A 24,325-nucleotide genomic window follows, 5' to 3' on the forward strand; every position below is an offset into this window, starting at 1 on the left:
TGATCCTCTGTACTTCTGTTCCTTTCAATACCTGATCCTAGTACCCACTTGTCATTCCTGCTCCTCTCGCTCTCCCAAGTCCCTCCTTCTTTCTACAACCTGGGATTGTTTTGTTCTCAATTCTATGTAGAGTTGAAGCATCTACATTTTGATCTTTCTTCTTCTTAAACTCCACATCACTTGTGAGTTGTTCTATGGGTATTCTGAACTTTTGGGCTACTATCCACTTACCAGTGGGTACATACCTTAAGTGTTCTTTTGCATCTGGGATACCTCACTCAGGATGATATTTTCTAGTTCCATAAATTTGCCTGAGAATTTGATGATTCCCTTGTTTTTAATACCTTAGTAGTAATCCATTGTATAAATGTGCCATGTTTTTTGTATACATTTTTTGTTGTTGTTGAGAGACATCTGGTTGTTACCAGCTTCTGTCTGTTATAAATAAGGCTGCTAAAAACATAGTGTCACATACGTTCTTGTTATATGTTGGAGCATATTTTGGGTATATACTCAGTAGTGGTATAGCTGGGTCTTCAGATAATAGTCATCTTACCAAAATCAACCTACAGACTCAATGCAATCTCTATCAAAATTCCAACTCATTTCTTCACAGAAATAGAAAGACCAATTCTCAAATTCATCTGGAATAATAAAAAGCCTAGGATAGCAAAAACCATTCTCAATAATAAAAGAACCTCTGAGGGAATCACCATCCCTGACCTCAATCTATACTACAGAAAAATAGTGATTAAAAACTGCATGGCATTGGTATAGGTACAGGCAGGAAGATCAATGGAATAGAATTAAAGACCCAAAAATAAACCCACACACCTATGTTCACTTGACCTTGACAAAGGAGCCAAAACCATTCAGTGGAAAAAAGACAGCATTTTCAACAAATGATGCTGGTTTAACTGGTGGTCAGCAAGTAGAAGAATGCAAATTGATCCATTCTTATCAACTTGTACCATGCTCAAGTCCAAGTAGATCAGGGACCTCCATGTCAAATCAGATAAGCTGAATCTAATAGAAACAAAAGAGAAAAGAACCGCAAACAAATTGGTTTAGGAGAAAATTTCCTGAACAGAAAACCAATGGCTCATTTTCTAAGATCAATAATTGACAAGTGTGATCTTATAAAATTGAAAAGCTTCTGGAGGGCAAAGGACACTGTTAGTAGGACAAAATGGCAACCCACAGACTGGGAAAAGACCTTTACAAACCCTACATCTGAGAGAGGGCTAATATCTAAAATATACAAAGAAGGTAAAATGTTAGACTCCAGAGAACCAAATAATCCTATTAAAAATGGGATACAGAGCTAAACAAAGAATTCTCAACTGAGGAATCTTGAATGGCTGAGAAGCACCTAAAGAAATGTTGAACATCCTTACTCATCAGGAAAGTGAAAATCAAAATGAATTTTAGATTCTACCTCACACCAATCAGAATAGCTCAGATCAAAAATGCAGGCAACAGAAGCTGGAGAGAATGTGGAGAAGGGGGAACACTCCTTCATTGCTGGTGCAATTACAAGCTTGTGAAACCACTTTGGAAATCAATCTGGACATTCCTCAGAAAACTGGAAATAGTTCTACCTGAAAAGCCTGACACTAAGCTTTTAATGTTTCAATGTTTTTACTTTGAACATTTAGTAATGCTATTAAGGCACACAGAAATTATCAGTTATTAAATGATACAATATATAGTCCATTTATAGAGGACCAAATGCTACTTTATCAAGCTACAAGCTAACATGCTAAAAATCCCTAATTAAAATTAATTAAATGTGTTATCTGACTGTACTTCAAAAATCTTTGACATGCTGAGCATATTTAATTGATTTAATGTCAGCTTAAACTTAAATGTAGTATTAGTTATGATTAATTATCCTCAAAGAAAGATATGTTCTTGCCTTTCATTTACATAAATAAACTTTCTTATGGATTTTATATAAATTAATTTTATTTCCCTTAAATATAGCAGCAATAGTCAACAAACAGTAATTAAATAGTCTTGTGAAATACTTTATTGATGTTCACCAAATGGACAGTGTTTTAATTGAATTCTCTGAAACAGAATAGGATATAAGAGCAAGAATTTAAGAATAGAGACTCTTAGGGACACATATTAATGTCAGTGTATCAGAAAGAGCCACCAGCTACCAAACCAACACCATTGTACCACCCTGTTATTATCCCAAGCTTATGGATGAGACAACTGACAGCTGTTATCACACCAACATCAAATAGCACTATCTGTTAACATAGCAACCTCATGTACCAGATAGTCTTTTTATTATATTAACATCAGTGTATCAGATAGCTATGTGATAGCACACCAAAATCAGCATACCAAATAGGGCCACCACCTGTTATTACAAGTTAGCCAAGAGAAACTACAAAACTTTCAAGAACTGCCTCAGTGTATGAATGAATAGAGTGAAATGATCACTTAAATAAACTATTACTTAATAAATAGGCTCTTTCTTGATATTTTTTTTATTTAATAATGAAAGTAAGCATACAATTATTTAAAACATACCATTGATAGTCCTGTGTTGTCATTGTTACCATCTAGGACCTAACATTACACTGATAATTTGTATGAGTATGAATATAAGAATATTACTGTAATTATTTCTATGTGTAAATCACTCATTCCATTATAGATATATATGGCATAAATTTGGATTTTCCACTTCAATGTATTCCATTTGTTAAGATAAAATGTTTGGCAAAAGAAATCAACTGTGTTTCTCTGAGTCGTAGGTCTTATTTAGTTACCTTTTCTTAGGGAGATACAGACAAGAGACTGTTTATTCAAGATTAGGCACTAAAGAACTATTAAAGAATTTTGTATAGAAATGGATGGAACTAGAAAATATCAACCTGAGTGAGGTAAACCAGATGCAAAAGAACATACTTGGTATGTACTCATTCATAAGTGGATACTAGCCAAAAATTTCAGAATATTCATAATACAAGTCACAGACCACATGAAGGTTAACAAGAAGAAAGGCTGCAGTATGGATGCTTCAATCCCTTTTAGAGTACAGAACAAAATAATCATGGAGGCAAAGGGAGAGAAGGACCTGGGTGGGAAAGTGGAGGGGAGGTAAAAGGGGGGGCAGGACCAGGTATGGGGGGCGGAGATAGGAGAGAAGACCAGTGGGTCTGAATAAATACAAGTATGCAGCAGTGTGTGATAAGGGATGTAGGGAACCACTATATAGTCCCAGACACCAGGGATGTAAGAAGATCCCAGGACCCAATGGGGATAAAATTAGCTGAAAAGCCCAACAGTGGAGAGATAGATCCTGAAGAGACTACCTGTTGTAGTAATTATCTAAAAACGGTCAAGCAGACTATCTAAGCTGGTGCGGCTCTGTCTAGCTCAGCCACCATGTTGTGTGGCCAGAGGCCACATGTGCACCACAGGTAGAAACGGCAAGCCAGAAACACCAGACCTGCCACCCTTCAGATGCCAGCATGGGAGATGGCTCTGCCAATCTTCCATGCTGTCTCTGCAAGGCTGGGCATTGCTCAGACCATCCCACCATCCATGCGGGCCCAGTAAGAAAATGAGACTAATGCTTAAAGATTAATCAAAGGCTTTATATGTTTGGTAATGCTCAATAACAATATGCCCATACAAGGAGAGTTGTTTCCCAATTAGCTAACTCTAAATAAAAGTTGTTACCTGCGACTGCTCTTCATACCTGTGTGTCTCTCCATTGCTCCCACATCTTTCTTTAGCTTCTCCTCTTCCTTTTTCTGTTCCTCTCTTTACTCCTCTTCTTCCTCTCCTTACTCCTCTCACCTTAACTCCTCCTACAACTAACCCCAGTAGATAGGCCCCCAGAATCATTCCTGTCTAAAGGAAATGCAGGGACAAAAAATGGAGCAGCGTCTGAATGAAAGACCTTCCAAAGGCCACCCCAACTTGGTATCCATCCCATGGGCAGGCACCAAACCCTGGCACTATTTTTTATGCCAAAATGTGCTTGTAGACAGGAGCCTGGAAGTGCTGTCCTCTGAGAGGCTTTACTAGCACCTTACTGAGACAGATGCAGATACTTACAGTCAACCATTGGATTAAGTCTGGGGACTCCTATAGAAGAGTTAAGGGAAGAATTCAAAGAACTAAAGGGGATTGCAACCCTATAGGAAGAACAATAGTATCAACTTACTGGGATCCCTCAGAACTCCCAGGGACTAAGCCACCAACTAGAAAACATACACAGTCCATGGATCCTGATACATCTGTAGTAGATAACTCCCTTGTGTGGCCTTGGTGGGAGGAGATGCACTTGATCCTGTGGAGGCTTGATGCCCCGGTGTAGGGGGATGCTAGAGCAGTGAGGCCGGAGTGGTTGAATAGTGGAGGAGTACTCTTTTAGAGGCAAATGGGAGGTGGGAAAGGATGAGAAATGAGTGGAAGAGGGAGCAGGAAGAGGAACAACATTTGAAATGTAAATAAATAAAAATAATTAATATAAAAATTATAAAACTAAAAAAAAAAAAAAACCGAACTATTAAAGTCCTACTAGACAAAGTACTATTTGGTGACCTAATGAGTTTGTTAGCATTGCTGCAGATTTAGTTGTAGTATAACTGAGTGTTCTACAGCAGCTTCACTTTGACATCCCATCCTATCATTCCTGGTGACTCACTGAAGCTATTTTGTCCAACCCCAGTTTCATTTCCACTTCCACTTTCTATCTACCCTAAGATTGCATATTCTCCAGCTACCTTCTTTCTCTCTCTGAAATCAGCCCTTGCCCCACCCCACCATAATCTTCCACACAGCCCACAGACCTCTTCTGTAAGGTTGCATTTCTGTGGGAAATGCAAGCCCAGCTCTCCACTGCTGACAAGGTCAGTTTTCACTCATGTTCTTTGGCATGTAGACTAGGTCATCTCATCTGGCATGGACCTTATAAACCCCCTTGAAGCCTCTAAAATTAAATAACATTCTTAGTTTCTGGGAATTGGAGAACCTTTTTCTTTTTCTAGATATTTGTCATGCAACCACTGTGCCGGTTTGAAAACAGGATCCCTCCCTCCCTCCCCTTCTCTCTCTCTCCAAATGACATTTGCATGCTGTTATCTCACTCTGATATGCTCCTCATGCCCTCTCAACTCAAGGCTCAAACATGAGACCCTCTCTCTCACTTCATCATGAAGCTCTTTGCCTTAACGATAATCATTCTACTGGGTAATTTCATGTCAGCTCCATTTCCTGGGGTAGACATTCTGATCAGTACTTTTTGATATAGCATACAGTCTTTTATCTCCCCAAATACCTTGCATCTAGAAGTGAGTGGAGTGGTGGCTAGAATCCTTCTAGTTTCTGCTCAATTAGTTGCCATGTCTACTGAGCCAAGATAGTTGATAGTTCAAGGTGGTACTAGAACGATCATGTTATGCCTTGAGGCAGATTACCACTGCATACTACTGTGCCATACTACTGTGTAATAATGACTCATGAGCTCTACAGTTCTCAGTACAAACACTGAGTATCTGTTGCTATGTCATCAGGATGGTTTTATAGAACAAATGGTAGCAAACCAGAGAAATTACCTTGTTGTTTTATTCATCCACACTTTCACACTTTGCTCTTCCTTCTTCTTAAGCTCCATAAGATTTGTGAGTTATATTGTGGGTATTCTGAGATTTGGGGCTAATATTCACTCATCAGTGAGTGCATGTCATGTGTGTTCTTTTGAGACTGGGTTACCTCACTCAGCATGATATTTTCTAGTTCCATCCACTTGCCTGTGAATTTCATGAATTCATTGTTTTTAATAGCTGAGAAGTACACCATTGTGTAAATGGTGTACTACATTTTCTGTATCAACATGTTCTTCTGTTGAGGGACATCTGAGTTGTTTCCAGCTTCCGGCTATTATAAATAAGGCTGCTGTGAACATAGTGGAGCATGTGTCCTTGTTATATGTTGGAGCATCTTTTGTGTCTATGCCCATCAACGGGTCTTACTGACAACCAATAAGAAACCATAGTATCTGAGCATGGAGTGATGAGTCATTTTTCAGTTTAGATGTGATGTGATGAGTTGGTATGTTTTGATTGACTAAACTCTTGATATTTGTACTTGTCTGCAACTTGCAACTCAGCTATTGTTAGAAGTACATATACTTCAACGTTTTGTTGTTGTAGTAGTAGTAGTGGGATATTTTTGGCTATGTATGTCCCAGTTTAGGTGCTGCTGTTTGTTATTATGCCATTAATATTGGAAAGCTTTTGTGTAATTTTAATTTAGCTGATTTAAAAATCGAGAATAAAGTTACTATTAAACCAATATATGAGCCTAATTTATAAAACAAGCTGATATTTAAACTTTTCTCATCTATATGTATGTCTCATGAATATTCTTTTTGAAAGACCCACAATAATAACTAACAAATAGGACTTCATACATGTAAAATTCTTTAATATAAATCTAAGCATACTTTGAAGTCTTACAAATTTATTCATGTAATCATTATGATGGCATCAGGTAGATTCAAGTAGGATCTACAGAAAAAATTCAAACCCCCAGTTACACAGACAGACTAGGATAACTTCAGTGTCCCACAGAACCAAATTAGCAGACATGGATACAGGAAAAAAGATTTGTGAGGGTGCAGGGTAGTATAAGGAGATAAGGTTAATTGGGTCAATATGCAATGCATAACATTTCAAAATGTCTAAAATTATAATTAAGTAATACAATAAAAAGTCCTCAAATATTAGAGGACTTAGAAGTAAGAGCAGAACTGGAGGAGTGGATGCAGAGAAATTGCTTATAGCATTTGAAATGCTTCCTCTGTATGCTTCTTCTATGGGTTTTATTGTCAGTTCCTTAACTGTATATTAGGCCTCTGAATTTCTGTGATCGTTCTTGGACATATTTTTCTTCTGGTATTTTGAAATGCACTGGTAATTTGAACAACAGAACCAAGAATTTACTTTTTATTCTTTTATCTCCAGAATTTCTAATTCATGATGGACCTTTTGGATCTTGTGAAAACAAGTACTGCGGCTTGGGGAGGCATTGTGTTATCAGCAGAGAGACAAGGCATGCAGAGTGTGCCTGCATGGACCTTTGCAAACAGCACTACAAACCTGTGTGTGGATCTGATGGGGAATTCTATGAAAACCACTGTGAAGTGCACAGAGCTGCCTGCCTGAAAAAGCAAAAGATCACCATCGTTCACAATGAAGACTGCTTCTTTAAAGGTAAGAGCAGGGTGAGGTCTACAAAGTCACAGTCCTCTACCTGTCCTATTCTCTACTACTGCCACTAAAGTTTGAACAGAGTATTATTTTATCTCTGGCAAGCATTTAAAAAAGCAGAAGGAAAAAATAAACTTAACCGGTCCAAAAAACAGTAGTGTATGGAAATTTGCATGAATAGAATTCTGATATTTATTTAAGAAACTAAAGCTGGCCAAAATCTGACTCACAATTTAATATAGAAATCAACATCACGCCATATGGTTTCCCAATCACAGAGTTATTATAGGGACAGGGGGTAGCCAGTTTAGTCTGTAGGCCAAATCTCACCAGTGTAAAGCACCTAGAATGCTGGTGAGGGGCTAGGGAAGGCCAACTATGATGTGGTAGCTTGTCATTGCTTCCTGATGTACAGATGTAATTTCAGTTTGCAGAACGCAACTCAAATTATATGGGACTTCAAAATGCCCGCTTCAATAACAATAAAGTCATAAGAAACTCATTTAACAAATCTAAGGCAATAATAGTTTAATTTGATATGCTATCTTAGTGCGTTCTGTAAATAAATCATCAAATGGGCTTAATCACCACTTATTTATTTATACCTTGATTTGTTACTTGGTTATTTAAGTTGGAGAAAATATTCCCTTTCAAGTGTTATACCTTATTTAAATTCTAGGGCCATATAAAAAACATCCATACTTCTAACAGGTCAATGATCAAGTGTATTCTTGAAGACTTGTAAATTCTTGCATGTCAGTTAAACAAAATACTACTTAACTGTATTCACAATATGGAAATTACAGGGTATTTCATTCTTTAATTTGAGATAAAATATATTGCAATCCTTCATTTCACTGATTATTAAATAAAATTAAAGATTTAAAGTTATTATTTTTCTTTTTTTATTTTTTTACACTTCAGATTTTATTCCACCTCTATCCACCATCGAACAGTTCCACATCCCATACCTCCAACTCACCCTATTGTCTCAAGGAGGCCGTCTCCACTCCCCACGTCCCACCCAACATGACCTCTAAACTCACTGGGGCCTCCAGTCTCTTGAGGGTTAGATGCATCTTCTCTGACTGAACCCAGACTCATCAGTCCTTTGCTGTACATGTGTTGGGGGTCTCATATGAGCTGGTGTATGCTGCCTGGTTGGTGGTCCAGTGTTTGAGAAACCTCAGGGGTCCTGATTAATTGAAACTGCTGGTCCTCCTTCAGGGTTGCCCTCCTCCTCAGCTTATATCAGTCTTTTCCTAATTCAACCAAATGGGTCAGCACCTTCTGTCCACTGGTGGGGTACAAATATCTGTATCTGACTCTTTCAGCTGCTTGTTGGGTCTTCCAGAGGGCAGTCATGATAGGTCCTATTTTTGAAAGTGCTCCATAGCCTCAGTAATAGAGTCAGGCCTTGGGACATCTCCTAGAGCTGGATCCCACTTTGGGCCTGTCGCTGGACCTTCTTTTCCTCAGGCTACTCTCCGTTTCCATCCCTTAAGTTCTTTCAGACAGGAACAATTCTAGGTCAGAGTTTTGACTGTGGGATGGCAACCCCTGCCCTCATTTGATGCCCTGCCTTTCTGCTGGAGGTGTGCTCTATAAGTTCCTTCTCCTACTGTCAGGTATTCCATCTAAGGTCCTTCCATATGAATCCTGAGAATCTCTCACCTCCCAGGTCTCTGGTGCATTCTTTTTTTTTGTTGTTTTGTTGTTTTTTTTTGTTTGTTTGTTTTTTGTTTTGTTTTGTTTTGTTTTTTGAGACAGGGTTTTTCTGTGTAGTCTTGGCTGTCCTGGAAATCACTCTGTAGACCAGGCTGGCCTTGAACTCAGAAATCTGCCTGCCTCTGCCTCCCAAGTGCTAGGATTAAAGGCATTTGCCAACACTGCCCAGCTTGGTGAATTCTGAATGGTCCCTCCAACCTCCTACCCCCTGAGTTTGCCTGTTTCCATTCGTTTTGCTGGCCCCCAGGGCTTCAGTCCTTTTCCCTCACCTAATACCAGATCAGGTTCTTCTTTCCTCCCACACCTGTCCATTTTCCCTCCCAGATCCCTCCCTGCCTCCTCCTCACTCTCACTTGTGATTAATTTCTTCTTTCTCCCTGGTGGGACTGAGGCATTCTCACTTGGGCCCTTCAGCTTGTTGATCTTTTTCAGTTCTGTGGACTGTATCTTGGGTATTCTGTACTTTTATTTTTTTTCTAATATCCACTTATCAGTGAATACACACCATGCATGTCCTTTTGGGTATGAGTTACTTCACTCAGGATGATATTTTCTAGTTCTATCCATTTGCCTGCAAAATTCAGAATGTCCTCATTCTTAATAGCTGTGTAGTATTCCATTGTGTAAATGAACCACATTTTCTGTATCCATTCTTCTGTAGTGGGACATCTGGGTTGTTTCCAGCTTCTGGCTATCACAAATAAGGCCTGCATCTGATACTTTCAGCTGCTTGTTGAACATAGCAGAACTCATACCCCTGTGGCATGGTGGGGCATCTTTTGGGTATATTCCCAAGAGTGGTATTGTTGGGTTTTCAGGTAGATCTATTTCCAATTTTCTGAGGAACCTCCATATTGATTCCAGAATGGTTATACCAGTTTGCAATCCCACCAACAATGGAGGAGTATTACTCTTTCTCCACATCCTCACCAACATGTGATGTCACCAGAGGTTTTGATCTTAGTTATTCTGATTGGTATAAGGTAGAATCTCAGGGTCATCTTGATTTGCATTTCTCTGATCACTAAGGATTTTGAACATTTCTTTAGCTGCTTCTAGGCCATTTGAGATTCCTCTGTTGTGAATTCTTGGTTTAGTTCTATACCTCATTTTTTGAATGGGTGTTTTGTTTTTTTGGTTGTTAGCTTCTTGAGTTCTTTATATATATTGAATATTAGCCCTCTATTAGCTGTGGGGTTAGTGAAGATTTCTTCTCAAACTATAGGTTGTTGATTTGTCTTATCGACAGCATCCTTTGCCTTATAGAAGCTTTCCAGTTTCATGAGGTCCCATTTATCAATTCTTGATCTTTGAGCATGAGCCATTGGAGTTCTGTTTAGGAAATTTCCCCCTGTGCCAATGAGTTCAAGGTTCTTGCCCAATTTTTCTTCTATTAGATTCAGTGTATCTAGTTTTATGTTGAGGTCCTTGATCCACTTAGACTTCAGCTTTGTGCAAGGTGACAAATATGGGTCTATTTTCATTTTTCTACTTATAGACAGCCAGTTAGAGTAGCACTATTTATTGAAGATGCTTTCTTTTTTCCATTGTATGCTTTTTGGCATATTTGTCTAAGATCATGTGTAAATAAATGTGTGGCTTTATTTTTGGGTCTTCAATTATATTCCATTGATCAACATGTTTGTCTCTGTACCAAAACCATGCAGTTTTTATCTCCATTTGTAGATGAAATGATAGTATACAGAAGCGACCCCAAAAATCTATCAGAGAACTTTTCCAGCTGATAATCAACTTCAGCAAAGTGGCTGGATATATAATTAACTCAACCAAATCAGTAGCCTTCCTTTATACAAATGATAAACAGGCTAAGAAAAACATTAATGAAACAACTTCCTTCACAATAGCCACAAATAATACAAAATATCTTGGAGTAACTCTAACCAAACAAGTGAAATACCTATATGACAATAAGTTGCTATTTTTCAATACTGTTTTTAAATAAAGTATATTTCAAGGAGATAAAAATGATAATGGGAACCTTTTAACATAAAATAAGATGTGGTATGCTGTGGATATTGTGGTTTCTAGAAGTAACATGCATTTCTGTGAAAGGGTAAGAATACTATAGTTTTTCACTGTACTCTAGGTATATTTGTCCAGAGTTTTATCACAGTAGATTTTTCTCTTCTGCCAAATTGTAGATGCTATAGATTCAAATTAATCTCACTTTTATTTTATTTTTTATTGGATATTATATTTATATTTCAGATTTTATCCCCTTATCCCATTTCCCCCACCATCCAGGAACCTCCTATCTTATCCCCCCTCCTCCTGCTTCTATGAGGATGTGCCAGTACCTACCCCCTCCCACTCCCACCTCCCTACCCTCGAATTCATCCCCACTCAGTGTTCAGCCTTCATGGGACCAAGGATCTCTTCTCCCACCTATGCCCAACAAGGCCATCCTCCCCTACATATACAGCTAGAGTCATGGGTCACTCCCTATGGGCTCCCAGGCTGATGGTTTAGGCCCTGGGGAGCTCAGGTTGATTGGTATTGTTGCTCTCCTCATGGGGTCACAAACTCTTTCTGTTCCTTCAGTCTTCTCTCTAACTTCTCCATTGGGAACCCCTTGATCAGATCAGTTGTTAGCTGTGAGCATCTACCTCTGAATATGTCAGACTCTGGCAGACCTCTAAGGAGACAGCTATATCGGGCTCTTGTCAGCATGTACTTCCTGCCATCCATATCAGCGTCTACCTTTGGTGACTGCACATGGGATGGATACCCAGGTGGAATGGTCTCCAGATGGCCTCTCCTCCAGTTTCTGTCCCATGCTTTGTCTCCATATTTTCTCCCTTAAGTATTTTGTTTGATTTATATAGCCATGTATATTGGTTATGTGCTTTAAGTTGTGCTTCCATTGTAGATAAAAATTCTGTATCTTATCAAATATTTCATACAGTTTTGTGTCTCATTTAATATCTATTAGCAAATATTGAAGTGTCTCTGTAACAATCATAATATTTCCTAAAATATGAAATGTGTAAGTGAATTCACCATCAACTACTTTGTAGTAATGTTAAGCATTACTTAAATGTTATGTTTCTACCTAATGTCTAGCTATTTATTTTTGTGCTAAGAGTCTTTTGCCTGAAAATCATTTCTCCTGTAAGGGACATCTATAACTGCAGCTGTTCACAACAGGACTATAATTACCATTTCCTGACACTGGGTCAGTCTGTCACACAAAGTGAAATTTATTTACTCAGAATGCAGAGGTTAGCTGGAATACAAAAACTCAGGTACACACTATGCCAAAAGGAAGACAGAATTAAACCTCTTAAGAGAAAGTCAATTGAACAGAAACCCTTTTGTCATTTACTGTGTTGAGAATAAAACTGCCATAAAGGCAAATGTTCTGTGCACTTAAATGTGCAGCATGGACAGTAAGAAGATAGGGATCTGGTTGTTACAATTATCAGTGCACTATTTGAAAAAAAAATCTCAGATTGTTTAATTTTTCCTTGCACAATCTGATCAGTCCTTTTCATATAATTTAAATGTGTTTTTACCATGGCTTTTAAGTCAAAGAATTACAGACACTAAATTTGAATTTTGATGAAAATTATATTTTCAGTATATCATGGACTATATTGCACATATATTTAGGCTGACATTCTTTTGCAAAGTACACCTTCAAAAAGCTTCCAATTTATTTTAAGTTTATAAATTATTCTATACCACCTTAAATATAAGTAAACTTAGAGGACTAACACAAAGATTTTTGTTTTGGCTAGCCTCAGTCATCTGAAATACAGGCTGATGGTGAAATTAGCAACATGAGCGATAATAAAGTTGCCATAATTCATTAAGCTGGACAACCAGAAGTGGCTGTTTTTCTGAATTCATTCAGCATTCATCAAAAAAATTTTATTAATTTCATAATTCTTTAGTTTATGTTAAAATTTTCTGAATTTACTGATATAAAAAGGTTGCCTTGCGCCATTTTTAATTTAACATAATACAATGTTTTCCTAATGATTTTAAAGACCTCTGCAATGTACTTGTGAGAGTATAAATGTTTATATATTTACATGCCATTTACAAATGGATATTAGTTTCATGATATATAGATTTTTGTAGAATATATAAATGAGTTAAAGATTCAAGTAATATTTAGGTTAAATAATCACTTAATGGAGATTTTAATGAGCACTACTCAACAAATGTATTGTGTACAATACAGTGCCCAGAAGAATAAATCATTGGGAGAACATTTGTTTGGCACATGTGAGACAGAAAGTTTATCACTCAGATCAGAGAGAGAGAGAGAGAGAGAGAGAGAGAGAGAGAGAATATAAGAATGTGTTTGTATACGTGTTTTTGAGCATGTGTGTGTAAAAGAAAAGAACAAAATAGGAAAAAAAAAGTAAAGTAGAAGGAAAAAAAGAAAGAAAAGAAGCAAGCAAGCTTCCAAACAGTGAGACCTAGAGAGGGCAGTAGATGAAAAGGAAAATACATTGCGGCATTAGTCATTCATTTGAAGAAAATTGTAGCAGCGTCATGTGAATAGTTCATTGTAGTAAACCAATGAACTGAAAGGACTTCACAAATGCAGGTATATATGAATGACTTGGCAGCATTCAAACTGCAAGCCAATGTTGAGCTTGTTTGGGAAATAGGGCTTCTGTGTTTACCTTTTGTGGATCAATGAACTATAATATCATTTTTTTCTGATTACACTCCAGATTTTACTGTGCACTACCCACCTTGTCCACCTTCCAACTGGACTGTTCCACATCCCATACCTCTAAGCCACGCCTTGTGTTTATGAGACTGTTCACATGCCCCTTGCCTCCACCCCACCTGACCTTTAAACTTCCTGGGACCTCCAGTCTCTTGAGAGTTTTTGAGAAGTTTATTTCATACTAAAATTCTCCTTCCAACCCATGACTGCGTATGTGGCAAAAGATGGCCTTGATGGACATCAGTAGGAGTAGGGGCACCTGGTCATGTGGGAGTTCGATGCCCCGGTGTAGGGGAATGCCAGGGCGGGAAGGTAGGAGTGGTGAGTGGGTGGGGGCACACCCTCATAGAAGAAGGGGATAGAGGGTTTCTGGAGGGGAGACCTGGTAAGGGGATAACATTTGAAATCTAAATAAAGAAAATGTCCAGTAAAAGAAAAAATAGTAAGACAAAGGGGAGAAAAAGAAAAAAAAAGTGAAATTATATATAATCTCCCTCCAAGTTAGAATGTTTCAATCTGGAGGAAGTCACCACACAACATTACTTACACAAACTAGTTTCTCAACATCATCTTTAGGATCAAAGTCTTATTATCATTTGTATTTGTAGCACATAATGCATATAAATTCATCTAGTACACTTTCAGATACCAAATAAGTACATATGACTATGATAGGTTTGTATGTTTGAGACTCTCTGATTTCTAACTGTTCATCCTATGATCATTTACTAGTACTCAGTAGTTGTTTTATTCAGACATGAAGGCATGATTCAGTCCTTACTTTAACCCACTGGGTGGAGATGAGAGGTCTGATGAATAAAATAATTGTCCGTTACATTTCCCAATAAAGGAAAATCTGTTTAGGTGACTATCTACTATGAACATTGAAATTACATGATGCTAAAGAACACCTCTCTTTTTGCTAGGTAAATTTTTTATGGAGTATTTATTCGTACATTGGAGTTAATCATCATTCATAGACATTCTTTTTATTATAAATTTACAGTTATTGACTGTGTTTCAAATTAAATAGGGATTTATATATTGCAATAGTTAAAACACTGAAAGAGTATAGATCATATTGACAATTGTGCCTTTCACCGTGTATGTGAATTATCTGTAGCTTTGATTTATTGTTTTAATAAGTAGACAGTGTTCTTTAATAAGAATGTCTTAGGGGCTGGAGAGAGGACTTAACAGTTCAGGCTTTCTTCCAGAGGATGGAGGTTTGGCTTTCAAATCCACATGGCAGTTTGCAAGTATTTATAACTCCAGTTTCAAGAAATTCTATACAAATTTCTGGCCTCTACAGGCACTGGTTTCATGTGATGCATGGTCATATATACAGGCAAATCAGCCATAAACATAAAGTAAACATAAAAACTTGAAACATGATAAATATCTCCAACTTTCTAAGATAACTATAAATACCTAGAAGGATGTTGATTATTAAACCTGGCACATTTAGGCAATGAGTAACATCAGTAATGGAGTAGAGTCAAGGTCATATATATGCATAAATATATGCATTATATGCATATATTTGCATAAATATATACAAATATGTATATATTAATATTATATATATATGATTATAGAGAATCTAGAATAGTGAATGATAGCTTTAGCTGCTATTAATATTATAAGGTAAGAAGATTTTGGTTTGCTCATATACTGGGTACCTGGTCATTCATCTTACACCCTTGTACTCTGCATTTTCACGCAAACATACTAACATCCACAGAGCTCAAGTTTGAGTTATTTTCTGACTTATTAGAAACCAGTATTTCATTTCTATATTTTTATATATAAATAGATTTTAAAGAGAAATCTGTATGTAAAGCAAAGTAAGTGTATAAGGCACCCATACAAGTATTATAGATTTATTTTTCTTGGATTAATATTCCTAGTCTTTTATAGTAGTACTTTGTGTGAAATATTAAGGAATGTGTAAACCTGGATGCTGTGTGTTTTTAAGATCAGAATAATAAGTATGGTATTTAGTTGTGATGACAGTCTACAAAGCATAACAGTAGCATTTGGGGATTTAATTAAATTTATGTCAAAATTTATTTCAAATCCTGGAGAAAAATATTCCTGGGTAATGTAACACTTGTTTTGGCCTTTAGAAATTTTGACAAGTAGAAACATTTATATGACACATTAGCACAGTCTGCACAATGCAAAAGGAGCTGGTTTACAGCATAGCAACAGTTTTGTTCATTTATTCCACACTAAACATGCAAACCAGCTCTTCTATAAATGTTTGACTGCTGAGTCTACATCTACTGGCAACAACGAGCATGAAACTCAGTATAATTAAAGAACATGTATAAATATAGAAAAAAAAGATTATGCCATTTCCCTTAAATGCAATTCTAATTATTTTATTTTAGAATACAAAAAATAACTATAACCATAGCCATATATCTAGGCATTATCTTACAAACAGTAGGTTCTATATATGACTCCATGTCATATTAAATATAAACTTAACTCCCACATACTTGCTTTTGCTGTTCAGTCAAGACCTCTATTTGCCCCCAACTTCTTACCCATAGAAGTTTTCATCTTCCCAGGCAGGGAGTATACCATTGTTCTCTGAAGTTTGAGAGCAGTAACTGAGAACATTGACTTGACAGTGTTAGCTGGTATTTAAAAAATGTGACAAAACACTTAACATAGTTTTAAAAGAATCATTTATTTTGGCACTAGTTTCAGGTATTTCAGTTCCAATCTTAAATGGCTCCATTGCATTGGTACTGAGAAAAGGCAGAATGTTATGTTGGAAGAAATATTTGGTTCTTGACCTGCACATAATGGTCAGAAAGTAAAGCTTTTGGGAGAATAGAATATTTCTACATCATACTATAAACTCCATATTAACACAATGGCTTAGTTTATCTAGAGTTTCAGAAGTCTCAATCTATATTTGGCTGTGAAAATCTGGACTGATGGAGGTCTAAAATATCATGATCAGAATGTGATTTAAAAAAAGACACTTTACCACATGATAGTCAGGTAACAAAAGAAATATCCTTAGAGGTTTAAAAATCCTGGGCTATCTTTTCTACTCTCCTGTGAAAAACCAACATCTGTATTCACTTGGGCACTGGAATATCTAATTACATTGGGTTCTAACTTCATAATCTAGACACACATCTGAAACATTTTTGTTAAAATGTGGTTGATAGGGCCACAGTCAAAATGGCATGTCCTTTGCTGTATTTTTTATGTTGGGCTTTGTTTTCAGGATGTGTTTTCTGTTTTCTAATTCCAGTTTAGACTGCTTATTTAACCACTATATTCCATAGGTTTAAGGCCCCTGAGAGAGTCCCATCCCCACACTTCAATTCATTCAAGAATGGGATCTCCATTTTGATGCGTTTTTACTTTTTAAGTAAAACATGTACTGATTAATTTTGATCATAATCTTCTATAATAATGGCTTCCATTTACATTTTATCCATACAATCAAAAGAAAGTACTCAATAATCTTTTATTTTGAAACCAAAATATCTCCTTTGTCAGAATAAGAATAATGTGCTCTTATTAACATCAACGTTTGTCAACATAAATGAACATGTAAATTTATTTCATTTGATTTTGTGAACCATAATTATTTTTAACATTTTCTTTTGGGTAAATATGTTTGTGCATGTTATGTGATAATTTTGTGGGCTTTTTGTTGTTGTTCTTATAATAAGGAAGTAGGATTTTTTTTTTATTTCCGCTCCTACTAAATATGAAACTGCCCTTTGTCTTTATATAATCAAATAAAATGAATTTGTCTTTCTTGTAAACTAACAACCTTAGTGGTTTGTTTACATTTTTGAGAAGGAAATATAGCTTTCATAATAAAATGTTTATGTCCTGAGAAAAAAATAATGGGATATTTTACATATTAGTTCTTGACATTAAGCAATAAAGGTTTGATTTCCAAAATATAGTATATATCATTTCAAATTATCAAGTCCTACAGCATTTGAGTATATAAGATTGTGAACATTTTTAAGAAAAGAAATTGTGACACTGAGCTTATAGTCACACAGAATCATCATATCCATTACCACACCCACAATCCCAGAGCTGTTCCTATTAGCAACTAAAAGCTGAGGCCTGGGATGATTAAGGAAGCAAGGCATTCAGTAGGTCTTATGTCCTTGCTCAACCCTCACTATGACACTCAAAGTTCTTATTTAAAATTGAGAAAATTTAAATTTCAATATTTATATCTATATCTGTAAACAAACTCAGATTTCCCTATATAGGTGTATCTTTATATTTTTCTCTGACTATTGTGTCTTGATTAACCTTATTGCTGATACAAAGCCAATAATGTGCAAAATTTGTGGGAACAAAGAGTGACATTTTATAGGCTGTGAGGTTAATCTTCAGTTAGTATTTAGTCTGTGTTGCTATGTATCTGAAGAAATATATGCTATAAACTCTTGGGAAAATCCATAATATTTCCTGAAGAGAGATTACCAAATAGAAATAGAAACTCAAAATATTCTAATCTATCTGTAAAATTTGAAGGATAAGGTTTTTATTTTGAAAATGCAATAATAAGTCCAAAAGTGTCCTATCATGCTTTCAATAACATAAGTGCAAACTTGTTATTGTTATGTGTTTTATTAAATTTCTAATAACTTAAAATATGTGTAAACCAATAAATTATACCTTACATAATGATATCAGAAAACTTTAAAAGCATAGGTTCATATAATAAGATGAAGAAATGGCTAATAAAGCATTTATCATTTTCTAACATTTACAAATGAAAGACATAATGTCTTTGATAGAACTTTTTTCTTTAAAAATAAATTATCTCTTTATTTGAGAAAAAAATTGAAATTATATTTAAGAAGAACATTTGAGGCCAGTCTCTTCAATAGTGTCTTTAAACTTTTTAAAAATGAAGGCACCAAAAATGAGAAAATGAATTCCTGGAGGGCTTAATAACGAAAAAAAAATAGATTTTGGTATTTGACATCAGTTAGGAAAAGATCAAGTACAAATGTCTATGAAGTATTTGACAAAGTTTAGCTTCAACTATCTCTCTAGTATTAGTCACTAATTGTTTGGGTTCACTAGATCTCACTTTATTCAACTAGATTAAAAATTTATAAACATTGAGGGTGAGAAATTATCACAAGATGCTATGAAAGTCAACAGGGATTAACATGCCACAAAAGTTGGATTCCAAAGTTACTGAAACAGAATCTCATTTCCGTCAACAAATCTGTTTTTGTGTTAAAAATCATACCTCCTGTTCTATGTGGTTCATGTACTACATTTCTGTATTATCCTGCAAAACAATGTTTTTAATTTTTTAACTATATCATGTAATCAATCTTTCTTATACTCAATCATTTTTAATGAAGAATTAAATAATTAATTGTATTGTGGAAGGAAGCTTTCCTCCCTTGTCTTTACCATTGATAGTTGTGTATGTTCAACAATGTAAAAGAAGTAAAGAAAGGAAGAAGCCACGTTCCCTCACCTTGACAGTGGTGATGTGATTTCTCCACACTTTAAAGTTATTGGACTTCTGGTCAGTGACAAGTATGAAAAAAAAAGCATGTGACATGTGAAGCACAACCATATAGTGGTTTGTGAAAATTAAGGACTGAGATGGTTTGATTTGAAATGTATCCTGAGGTTTACATGTTGCCAAGTAATAATGTTGGGAAACAGTAGCTTTAAAAGATGGAACCCAGTGGGAGGAAGTTAGGTTCCTGGGAGGCATGTCCTTGATAATGGGAGCCCAGTCCCTCCTCTTCCTCTCTCTTTACTTCTCAGCTGTAATGAGATGAGACATTTGGTGTGCCATGAGCTCCCACCATGATGTACTGCCTTGCTGCTGATCCAAAAGCAACAAGTCAACTGACCATGGACTGAAACCTACAAAACTGTGAGCCAAAATAAAACTTTCTTTTTTTTTAAGTTGATTTTCTCAGGTATTGCCATAACAGAATACTGAAACACATTCTTTCCTTCATTTTCCCTCTATGTCTTTCTCTCCATCTCCCTCTCTCTTTCCACATATATGCATATATGTGTAAATACATATCCTTTCTATATGCATAAATGAACGTGTGTGTGTGTGTGTGTGTGTGTGTGTGTGTGTGTGTGACTTTATCTCAGTGGCTATCTCAGAGTTAAGAGTACTTTAAAATAATTTTTATTTTATTATATTTTTTATTACTTTTATATTTTACAATCCAGTCATTGCCACTTCCCAGTCTGCATGGCCACAGTTCCTCATTCCATTACTCTTCCCCCTGTCTTCAAGAGGATGTTCTCCATCTCCCACCAGGCCTCTCCAATCTCTGGGGCCTCAAGTCTCTTAAGGATTAGGCACATTTTCTCTAAATGAGGCCAGACCAGTCCTCTGTTGTATATTAATCAGAGTCCTCAGACCAGCATGTCTGCTGCCTGGTTGGTGGCTCAGTGTCTGAGGGTCCAGGTCAGTCTCCAGGGTCCAGGTTTGTTGAGACTGCTCGTCTTACTATGGGGATGTCCTTCTCTTCAGCTTCTTCCAGCCTTTTACTAATTCAACCACACGTGTCCCCAACTTCAGTCCAACGTTTTGGTGTTGAGTATCTGCCTCTGTCTCAGTCAGTGCTTGTTGGGCCTCTCAGAGGACAGCCATGCTAAGCTCCTCTCTGTAGGCACACCATAGCATCTGTAATAATATCAGGCCTTGGAGTCAAGTTGGGCCAGTCACTGGATCCCCTTACCCTCAGTCTTTTCTCCATTTTTGTCCCTGCAGTTCTTTTAGACAGGAACAATTATGGGTCAGAGTTTAGGGATGGCAACCCCATCCCTCTACTTAATATCCTTTCCTTCTACTGGACGTAGACTCTATGAATTTTCTGTCCCTACTATTTGCATATCTTCTCTCCCTTCAAGCCCTGAGAATCTCTCACCTCCAAGGTCTCTGGTACTTTCTAGAGGGTCCCCCCACCTACTACCTCCCAAAGTTGCATATTTCCATTCATTCTGCTGGCCATCAGGTCTTCTCTCCTGTCTCCCCCCCTTCAAATTTAATCATGTTCTCCTTTTCCTCTCCCCCTCTCCTCTTCCACCCCAGTTTCTCCCTCCTTCTTCTCTCTGATTTCTTCTCCCTCCCAAGTGAAATTGAAGCATCCTCACTTGGATCTCTCTGCTTTTTAACCTTCTTGAGTTCTGTGGATTGTATCCTAGGTATTCTATACCATTTTTGGCTAATATCCACTTATTAATGAATGCCTACCATGCATGTCCTTTTGGGTCTGGGTTACCTCATTCGGGATGATATTTTCAGTTTCATTCATTTGCCTGTAAAACTCATGATGTCCTCATTCTTAAAAGCTGAATAGTATTCCACATTAAAATTAAATATAATATGGATCTTCCCAATTAAACCACTGTAAATAGAACTATAGCATCTAATTCAAAAGCCTGCAAAGTCAACTCCACAACCCAGAATATAAATTCATGTTTGTTTATTTTGCTGAAGTGGTTCCGGATTTAAAATATGGCACTAAGTTTCTGTTTCTACTACTTGTAAGCAGATTAAGAACCATGCAACTACATTATCAGTAAAACTATCATGCCACTAGCAATAGGAAGGGTAGATTACTCTGTGATTTTAAGTTAAACAATGAAAAGCAGGATGGCAAGAGATTAACACAGTGGCATTCGCAGTGGGACATGCTCATTTCTAACCCCCCTGCTAATATTAACTTTACCTTTAGCAAATTATGAGTTCAATTCTAGATGCTTCTCCTTGATAAATTGAGATAATAATTACACCGACTTAACATAATAGTTGGATATATTGGATATTTAAATAACATATCACAAAGCACATCCCTGTGGTATACTGAGTACCAGGCAAATATGAACTATTAATATAATTATTTGCCTAAATTTTATTTGATTTATACATGTACTAATAAAGCCAAGAGAGATTTACTAAAAATACTGTGCATATTCTTCAAAAATATCATGAGGATTTGTCTAACCAATGTTACATGTTCAAGAGGACACATGAAACAAATATACATTACATAAATTAGTAGTATGTATACAGATGTGTCTATACAAATACATTATGAAGATCCTTCTTAATTTTTTTCCACATGCAGACCTATAGTTATGCTATAAATAATCAGTATATGTTTGTTAGCTGTTCAAATTCTAGGAGATAATGGGAATTGTCATTGATCTTGTCATGATAAGTATGGATTAATAAATTGCATGATATAAAACCTTCCCACATCAGTCTCTGCTTTCTTAGGCCCCAAATGACAATATCATTGTATACAGAAGAAATTTACCTCTACATCAGACCTGAGAGTAAAACTACATTTGGTGGCTTGGATTGAGTCTATCCAATCATTCATCATAGATTTACATTTTCTGATTGATGAGTATCACACTGAATTAATTTGGTGGCTCTAAGCACGATACTTACTTTATAAGACAGCTCATAGGAACTGGTAGAAAACTTGCCTACTGTTGGTCTTGTTATATTTCTATCTCTTCAGAAATTCTCTTGGAAAATTAGTTTAATATTGGCTTTTCAGAAATAAACACGTGGTTTCACATACCATTCTGGGACAAAATAAAAATCTTCAGTAACCAGAGTAACTGAATTTTACAAATAGAAGAAATGCTTATAAATAAAACTGTTGATGGTTTAAAACATAGAAAATACTTAAGAATAATTGCTAAGGAGCTACTGTTGATGGCACAGGAAGCACACTCCTTGTTCACTTTCTTTAACTTTTTTAAAAAATTTTAATTTATTTTTAATTTTTGCTTATTCTTTTTACATCTCCCTAACATTCTACATCCCAGTCAACCCCTTGCACAATCATTAGTTCCTCCTCACTTCCCCTCCCCTACTCCTCTGAGTGAGTAGAGGCCCTCTGGGTATTTCCCTACCCTGGCACATCAAGTCTCTGACACATCCTCTCCCACTGAGGCTAGACAAGGAATCCCACCTAGAAGAACATTTCCATGTACAGGCAACAGCTTTTGGGATAACCCTCATTCCAGTTCTTCAGGACCCACATACAGACCAAGCTGCACATCTGCTACATACATCTAGGGATTCCTAGGTCCAAGTAATGTATGCACTTTGTTTGGTGGTTCAGACTGTGAGAGCCTCAAGGGCTCAGGTTAGCTGACTCTGTTGGTCTTCTTGTAGAGTTCCTATGCACTTTGGGGCCCAAATCCTTCCTCCTATTCTTCCATAAAAGTCCGGAGGTTTATCAACTATTTGGGTGTGGGTGTCTGTATTTGTTTTCGCTCTGCCTTAATAGGCCTTGTCAGATACTTAGGAATTATTCTTTTATCAGGGACCACAATAACTATACAGTGTTCAGAGACAGTTATTAACTTACCAGATAAGAGAAATTGTTTGCTCACCTCTTTTTGTTGAAATAATTCAATCATTATCTTTCTATCATTTTATTAATTAGATAGTAATTGTGATAATTTTAGTGTGGATTGATGGAATCATTAGGACCACAAGACAAAAACAATACAAGAATAATAGCAAAATAATAATCTTAGTGTTAGTATGGAATACAGAAGTTAAAATCAACCTTACTATGTAAAATGTTAATGATGACTTAGGTGTTCCATCATCTATCTTCAATTTAAAACTATAGTTAAATGAATCATTTCTTTTTTACTTGGTCATTTGAACTTCTTTTTAATTATGGTTGTTGCCATGATATGTTACATAAAGGTTTTATTCAAGCCAAGAACAGCTGTGCACTCAGAATTTTAGAGTCCAGCCTCTGCCTTTTCTTATACGGGTTGTCAATGATCTCATATGCAGAAGTATTATTACATGTGTGTGATTAGCCAGATGGTAAATGGATGTACAGTTAATATGGCCATTATTTTTATACAACTAAGTAGAAATTTGCCTATTATGAGAAAATACAGATTGTATCATCCAAAAACCAATTTATTCACTTATTGTAAGGCACAGAAATGGATTTGTCCATTGATTAAAAAACATTAGAGCAAAGCATTGAGAAACATGCAGTTCCATATTTAAACACTTTTAATTAAAAGACAAGTAAGATATAAAATAATATTACATATTATACTGTTTGACATGCATAGGAACTATTTTTTCAAATAAAATTCTTAGAAATTTGTACTTGGTAGATTTTTCTTCAGCTGCTAAGCTTTAGACTAACAAGTTTAGACATTGTGGCCTTCATAATAATTTTCATTTACTATATATAATATAATTAGCAATGTTTTACATATTAAGAGGCAGTAACTAAGAAATATATCCTTACTTGATCATTTCCAACAGAACAAGCTGATTTGAGTTTTAATTCTTCAATTTTAGGAAGCTGTGGCAACTACTTGGATTGATGTATTATTCAGTGTGTATTTGAACCCACGAATACAATCATTTTCAATTGAAAGACAAAACTGATATTATTATGTGGGGTTTTTGGCAGAGAAGTGTTTGGCTTGTATTAATGTATGAAGTTAGAAGAATTACAAAGTGTAAGCCCATTTACAATGATTTCTCATTAATTTGTTTTCTGAAGTTGAATGAAATAGAAGTATGGCAAATTATATAAATGAGAATCTTAATAGTAACTTTAAAACC

The 24,325-nt window shown here is 36.1% G+C and overlaps 1 protein-coding gene across 4 annotated transcripts in view; it reads left to right on the forward strand.

The window, feature by feature from the left end:
• Nucleotides 1–24,325, forward strand: part of Fstl5 (follistatin like 5) — a 575,824-nt gene that overhangs the window by 228,109 nt on the left and 323,390 nt on the right. For all 4 annotated transcript variants that reach the window (XM_034501239.2, XM_076932541.1, XM_076932540.1 and 1 more), the window contains exon 4: nt 6,999–7,247. In XM_034501239.2, the coding sequence (XP_034357130.1) occupies nt 6,999–7,247 (249 nt within the window). The remainder of the gene's footprint in view (nt 1–6,998; nt 7,248–24,325) is intronic.

This window comes from Arvicanthis niloticus, chromosome 4 (genome assembly GCF_011762505.2).
Source record: "Arvicanthis niloticus isolate mArvNil1 chromosome 4, mArvNil1.pat.X, whole genome shotgun sequence".
Lineage (NCBI taxonomy): Eukaryota > Metazoa > Chordata > Mammalia > Rodentia > Muridae > Arvicanthis > Arvicanthis niloticus.